Source organism: Rana temporaria, chromosome 3, assembly GCF_905171775.1.
Source record: "Rana temporaria chromosome 3, aRanTem1.1, whole genome shotgun sequence".
In the NCBI taxonomy this organism is placed as follows: Eukaryota; Metazoa; Chordata; class Amphibia; order Anura; family Ranidae; genus Rana; species Rana temporaria.
The window spans coordinates 60,433,223-60,440,820 of NC_053491.1; the positions used below are offsets into that span (position 1 = coordinate 60,433,223).

At 42.0% G+C, this 7,598-nt stretch overlaps 1 protein-coding gene across 1 annotated transcript in view; it reads left to right on the forward strand.

The window, feature by feature from the left end:
* The window catches only part of MYEF2 (myelin expression factor 2), a 28,593-nt gene extending 25,029 nt beyond the window's left edge, over positions 1 to 3,564 (forward strand). Inside the window, exons 13-18 of the mRNA XM_040342657.1 lie at positions 38 to 133; positions 217 to 315; positions 1,859 to 1,927; positions 2,009 to 2,205; positions 2,298 to 2,349; positions 3,065 to 3,564. Of these exons, the coding sequence (XP_040198591.1) occupies positions 38 to 133; positions 217 to 315; positions 1,859 to 1,927; positions 2,009 to 2,205; positions 2,298 to 2,349; positions 3,065 to 3,228 (677 nt within the window). The 3' untranslated portion in view covers positions 3,229 to 3,564. The remainder of the gene's footprint in view (positions 1 to 37; positions 134 to 216; positions 316 to 1,858; positions 1,928 to 2,008; positions 2,206 to 2,297; positions 2,350 to 3,064) is intronic.
* Positions 3,565 to 7,598: the final 4,034 nt, after the last annotated feature.

A 7,598-nucleotide genomic window follows, 5' to 3' on the forward strand; every position in this document is an offset into this window, starting at 1 on the left:
CCCCCCCCCTCATGTTGCTGACTGTTTCTTTGCATAGGAATGGGTGGTGTAGATGACTTCAGAGGCAGTTTAGGCTCTGGCATGAGTGGAGGCATGTCGAGTAGCATGGCGAGCATGGCAAGCAGCATGGGAGGTAAGCTGTCAAGACGCATTGTTTTAATCTATTTGTCCAAATGCCCTGTGCTCTGCTGTAACTCTTCTTTCATTTTGATTTAGACTTGTACAGAGGAGGAATGGGAAGCAGCATGGACAGAGACTTTGGTCGCAGTGAGCTTGGATTAAGTCGTGGCTTTGGAGATTCATTTGGAGGAATGAGTAAGTGGGGCTTTTATTTTTGTATCTGAAAGCAGTAGGTTAAATGGCTTGAGGGAAAAGCATTAGGCTCCACATTTATAAATGGTTAATCTTGAGAACTTGTAGGTACTTGGAGTCAAATACTGAATTTATAGTGGTATAGGTTTTCAAATGGTGGTAACCACAAAACAAAAAGGTAATATTGGCAGCTTGCCACTCACTCAGTGTGTGTGTGTGTGTTACTTATAAAGCTGATCACTAACGACTACATTTGTGAGCTTGTTATAAACAGACTTGCTGACCAGATCACCAAAATGAATGCATCCATCACATGTAAGAATTAACTGCAGTGTTTGCTTTTGGGTTTAATACTGCTTTAACCACTTAACCCCCGGACCATATTGCTGGTCAAAGACCAGAGCACTCTTTGCCATTCGGCACTGCGGCGATTTATCTGACAATTGCACGGTCGTGCGACGTGGCTCCCAAACAAAATTGGCGTCTTTTTCCCCACAAATAGTTTTCTTTTGGTGGTATTTGATCACCTCTGCGGTTTTTGCGCTATAAACAAAAATAGAGCGACAATTTTGATTTTTTTTTTATAACTTTTTGCTATAATAAACATCCCCCAAAAATATAAAAACATTTTTTTCCCTCAGTTTAGGCCGATATGTATACATATTTTTCATAAAAAAAAATCGCAATAAGCGTTCAATTGGTTTGCGCAAACGTTATAGCGTTTACAAAATGGGGGGTATTTTTATGGCGGCGATCAGCTTTTTTTTTTTTTTTTTTTTTTTTTACATTATGGCAGACACTTTTGACACGATTGGCATTTTTAATAGTGATCAGTGCTATAAAAATGCCACTGGCAGTGATGGGGTTAAGTGTGTTCCCTGGGTGTGTTTTTTAACTGTAGGGCGGGTGGCCTCACTAGAGGAAACGACTGATCTGTTCATACATTGTATGAACAGAAGATCAGCATTTCTCTCCCTGACAGGACCGGGAGCTGTGTGTTTATACACACACACACACAGCTCCCGGTCCACGCAACGAGCGATCGCGTGTGCCCGGCGGTTACGATCGTAACCGCGGGCATGGGAGTCGGGGGCGCACACCCCAGTGGCCTGTACGAGAGCCGATGTATAGCTACGGGCTCTCGCGCAGGGGAGCCGACCTGCCGCTGTAAAATGACGGCAGCTGGTCGTTGAGTTCAGTAGTAGTTTAGGATTGTTAAATTCTAGCTGATGCACTCCAGTGTGTAAAAATAACACACATAGCAAGTGGCTTGTTATGGGGGCACTCGGGAGCGCTGGCAGGGGACCCAAGAAGAGGAAGATCAGGGCTTCTATGTGTAAAACCACTCTGCACAGAGCAGGTAAATAAGACGTTTGTTTAAAAAAATAAAAAATGAATAGAACACTCGAACCAGCATTGTGTGGACTTTGTAAGGGTACATATGCAATATTTGAAAATACAATGTATATTTTACGGATCTGTAAATGACAGGCTGCCTGCTATGGCTTCAGTGCTTTTTAAATGTATTTTCTTTTTACCTAAATAGGCAGTGCCATGGTTGGAAGTTTTGGTGGAATGGGTTCTTCTTCTCTTGGTCCTTTGGGATCTGGAATGAGTAAGTAAGGTTACTTTTTTTTTTGTAGAATGGTTCCTTGGACACTGCTTGTATTGTAATGTAAATGTTTGTTTCTCTTAGGCACTGGAATGAGCGCTGTAAATAACCTAGGTATGGGCCTTGGTATGGACAGAATGAGTTCCAGCTTTGACCGTATTGGTGGAGGTTTGGACAGAGCCATGGATATGGACAGAGGTTTTGGAGGATTTGGTTCCACCCCGTTGGGAGGCGGCTTAAGAGAACGAGGAAATAAAGGATGCCAAATATTTGTTAGAAATGTAAGAACCTTGCTACCTTACTAATAATTTTTGAGGGATTCAGTATAACATCTTAATTTATTTTTATTTTTCCCCCCCCCCCTTTTTTATAGCTCCCATTTGACTTGACATGGCAGAAATTGAAAGAAAAATTCAGTCAGTGTGGTAAGTGTTATGTTTTTCTGTGGGTTCATAAGTCAGTTTCGAGGAATTGTATTTTATCACCATGATGATCAAAATTAAAATCTACAGCTGCCTTTAGGGGTTTTCATCCCACTAATGTTAAAGGTTGTAAACCCGGGGAAAAAAACCCCTGTAAGACAAAGGCGTGATGAGCTAGTTAAAATTGCATACTAGCTCATTAAAATATACTTGCCTTAGAACTAGGCTTTTGCAGTGGCGTCTGCACATCGCTGAGGCGGCTGACATTTTCCCTGGGCTTCGGAGCTGTGATGACGTCACTCCTGCAAATGCAGATGGGAGCCGCCATTTACGGCTCTGGAAAAGAAACGCACAAATTGCCGTTCTTCAGAGTACATGTGCCAGTAATATCACTGGCTGCATATAATGTGCATATCTCCTACTAAACGGTACAGGTTTAGGATATCTTTTCACTACCTATAGTCCTATGCTCAAGTCATTCTCACTGCCACGCTGGTCAGAACATATCTGACATTGAATTGCATACATGGTCACTGATTATCCTAGTGACTTCTAGATTTGCAGAGATTTTCTGGTGGAAATGATCTATAAGGGGTAATTGTTCATTCAGATATCAACTTGTACATTGCCCAACCTTCCCAAATGGTGTACTTGTTCTGGGCTGAGGCTTTTCTAACACAAACTAATGGTAGCCATTGTGGTTTTACTTCTGTTACAGGTCGAGTAATGTTTGCTGAAATTAAAATGGAGAACGGAAAATCTAAAGGCTGTGGAACTGTGAGATTTGATGCCCCAGAGACGGCAGAGAATGCATGCAGATTAATGAATGGCATAAAAATCAATGGCAGAGAAATTGACGTCCGCTTAGATCGCAATGCATAATTCCTTATTTTTAGTGACATTCCCACATTTGATCATTCTTTGGTAAATAGTAACAGTGATAGAACTGTAAAGGATAACTTTTTAGTTCTAAGTCTTTGATAGTGTGGTGTTTAATGTATTTTCTTTTTTCGTTGTAAATCCAACTTGGTTTTTAAGCACCATGTCTAGTCATTCAGTTTAAATGAATTGACATACTGTTTTTAATAAAGCCTGTTTCTCACAGCTAGTTTGAAAGTCTGTGGTGGAGTTTTAATGCTGTATTTTATCCTGAAATATTGTATTGAATTACACAGATGAAATGCCTAGAAATTACAATAAACTGGTGAAAATGGCAAATGCTGCTTTGTTTAAAGTGACCTTGCTATAGTTCTCGTACTGGAAACATAAGTTTGATTTATTAGATTGGGACCAGATTTATTTTTTACATGTTTGGTTGGCAGCAAGAGGTGCTCACCGTCCACTTTATTAGTTACACCTTGCTAGTACCGGGTTTCCTCTTTTAGAACTGCCTTATATCTTTGTGGCATAGATTCAACAAGGGGTTGGAAACTTTTCTCAGATTTTGACATAACACCACGCAGTTGCTGCAGATTTGTAGGCTGCACATCCATGATGCGAATCTCTCTCTCGTTCCACCACATCCCAAATGTGCTCTATTGGTTGAGATCTTGTGACTGTGGAGGCCATTACAGTGAACTCATTGTCATGTTCACAAAACTAGTTTGAGATTGGAGCTTTGACATGGTGCATTATCCTGCTGGAAAGAGCCATCAGAAGATGGGTACATGGTAGTAATAAAGAGATGGTCAGCAACAATACTCAAATGGGCCATGGCATTTATGATTAATTGGTACTAAGGGGCCCAAAGTGTGCCAAGAAAATATCCCCCACACCATTACACCACTGCCACCAGCCTAAACCGTTGATGCAAGGCAAGATGGATTCATGCTTATGCCCAGTTCTGACCCTACCATCTGAATGTTGGCACTGAAATTGACTCGATGGACCAGCAACGATTTTCCCACTCTTCTATTGTCCTGTTTTGGTGAGCCTATGCTAGTTGCAGCCTTGGTTACCTGTTCTAGCACCCAGTGTGGTCTCCTGCTGCTGTAGCTCATCTGCTTCAAGGTTCGATGTGTTGTGTGTTCAGATGGTATTCTGCATACCTTGGTTGTAAGGAGTGTTTATTTTAGTTACTGTTGCCTTTCTATCTTCTTAACCACTTAAAGGGTCACTAAAGGAAATATTTTTTTTAGCTAAATAGCTTCCTTTACCTTACTGCAGTCCTGGTTTCATGTCCTCATTGTTCGTTTTTGCTCTGATGTTGCTGTAATTCTTCTCTGTTCTGGACACTTCCTGGTTGTCTGTTTGCTGATGACCACAGTACTGGGAGATTCTAGTTTCATTTTCCAAACCATCACTGCTCTATGGCTCTGTGTAGCACAGAGGCAGGATAACATGCAAAAACGAAACTAGAGGTACATTATGATTGATTTTTATCTATTTTTAATCAATTTTAAAAGGAATCCCTTAACTATTATGTCTCTCTACCCTGTAAACAGTCATTTCAGCAAAAAAAATTCCTTTACAACTCCTTTAAGGACCGCCTAACGCCGATATACGTTGGCAGAATGGCACGGCTGGGCACAGGCACGTTGCCCTTTAAGAACCCAGCCATGGGTTGCGCCCGGCCCGAAGCTCCAGGACCCATGATCCTGATCGCCGCCGATGTCCCGTGATCGGGTCACAGGAGCTGAAGAATGGGGAAAGGTGAGTGTAAACACATCTTCCCTGTTTTTTTTTCTCTGTGGCAGCGACACTGATCGCCTGTTCCCTGATATAGGGAATGATGATCAGTGACGTCACACGTCCAGCCACGCCCCCTACAGTAAGAATCACTCCCTTAGGTTACACTTAACCCCTTAGCACCCCCTAGTGGTTAACCCCTTCACTGCCATTGTCATTTTCAGTTATCCATGCATTTTCATAGCGCTTTTCGCGGTGAAAATGACTGGTCCCAAAAATGTGTCCACCATAATGTCGCAGTCACAAAAAAATCGCTGATCGCCACCATTACTAGTAAAAAAAAAAAAAAATCATAAATGCCATAAAACTATCCCCGGTTTTGTAAACGCTATAACTTTCACAAACCAATAAACGCTTATTGCGATTTATTCCCCCCCCCCCCCCAAAAAGTAAAAGAATACATATCGGCCTAAACTGAGGGAAAAGATGGATATGAGAGAAGCAAAAAGGGGCCAGGTCCTTAACCTGCATATTGGTCCAGGTCTTAAGTGGTTAAACCAGTCTGCCCATTCTCTGATATTAACGAGGCATTTTTGTCCACACAACTGTTGCTCACTGGATATTTTATTTTTTGGTCCATTCTCTAAACCCAAGAGATGGGGGGGGGGTGTGTGTGTGTGTGTGTGTGTGTGAAAAGCCCAGTAGATCAGTTTTTGAAATACTCAAACCAACTTATCTTGCACCACCACCAACAACCATGCCATGTTCAAAGTCACCCAAATCTCCTTTCTGGCCAATTCTGATGCACGGTTTGAACTTCAAGTCGTCTTCACCACATCCAAATGCATTGTTTCTGTCATGTGATTGGCTGATTAGCAATTTGTTACCAAGCAATTAAACAGGTGAATCTAATAAAGTGGCTGATGAATGTAAATCTTTTACAGTAACGGAAGGCGGCGTTTTTCTTTCCTAACCTATGTTGCCAGAAATAGTTTTCTTGTTTGTGTGACAGTTTTATATTGAGACTGACCACTGAAATGGTCTAATACATGAATGATCTGGTCTGGCAACAGGATCGTTTTATTTCAGCAAAATACCATTCAATCTACAACCAGCTATGATTTTCTAATGTTTCGTACGCTTGCAACCATGGCAGCATTAGTCTACAAGTATTCCTAAAACTTTCTCTGCTGGGTTTTGGATTTATAACAGCAATGTGTTTCAGCTTTACGAATTTACTGCAGTAATCATCTTTTAAAAACATTTGCAAGTCTGCAGCCTATGGTGGGAGTTCACCAAGACCTTTAAAGTCTGGGCAAAGCAGAGCCGGAGGACCATGCCATCTGGCCGATCCGGAAAGTGTTTTTTCCGAGTAGTTTAGAATTTCTAAGATTCTATAGAACATTGTTGCGAGGGCAGGCATGTCTACCTGAGAAGAATCCTATTTGCTCAAGCGTGTCTGCAAGAAGCAAAGGGAGGCTGCACTGAGGGCAAACTCCTGGACCATCCTGGGATGCCTTCTTCCAGAAGGCGACTACGGGTAAAACCACTCCTAATGCTGAGACAGGCCAGATACCAGTGATGCCTGGGGAATCTAAAAATTGTTTTCACAAAAGAGAAGCTTTAGACTAAGCAAAAGTCTACATCCCCCGCTCTGTAGGAACTGGACCCCCAAGTTCTCCAATTCCACAAGCAAATCTCTCACAGTGAAGAGTGCGCTATATAATGTTTCATTGTCTAATTTATCAGATACATTTTAATCAACTAAACCCCTTTGCCCTGCTTGTGTAGTTTCTTAGTTTAGTATTTCTCCAGAGAATGGGGTGTGCTTATGTGAGCCAATGTGGTTCACAATTTAACAGTGGCCATATGGCCCAAGCTTGTTTGGCTGTGCTTCTATGGAGTGAAGTTTGTTCATTCCTGTGAATGTTTTTTTAGTGGGCTGAAGCTTGCTGACATTCACAGAGCCAGTCCAGGCTTGGACAAAATCGCAGCAATGAGGTTGGGATCCACTCGCATGCCTGGACCAGCACCCCTCTTAGGGCTATGGAGGGGGCAGGAGCAGCTTGCTTAGAACCACGCAATCGACGGTGTTGGGTCAATTCTCAGTATTGGAGCTGGACAGATGTGGCATTGGACTGATGCTGCATCCACCAAGGTAAGTGATTGGGGGGAAATGATTATTTATTTTAACAGCTTGCGGACCAGCTGCCACGATATCTGGGCACAAGAGGCAGAACAGGGACATGCGTGTGTGTGAACACACATCCCTGTTCTGTTCAGTGAGGAAATGCAGATTGTGAGTTCCTAATAACCCCAATTTCTGATTTCCTCCATTCAGTCACATCCCCTCCTTCAGTTAGAACATTGATCAGGGAACACAATTAACCCCTTGATCGCCCCCTAGTGTTAACCCTCTTCCCTGCCAGTTTAGCCACTATGCTTATTGCACTATTTTTTGGAAAGAAAAAAATACGTAGAGATAGATAGATAGATATATCTATCTATCTATCTATCGGCCTAAACTGAGGGGGGAGAATGAGATATAGCAAAAAAAATATATTTTTTTTTTTTTCAAAATTGTTACTTTTGGCACAAAAAATAAAAACCGTAGAGGTGATCAA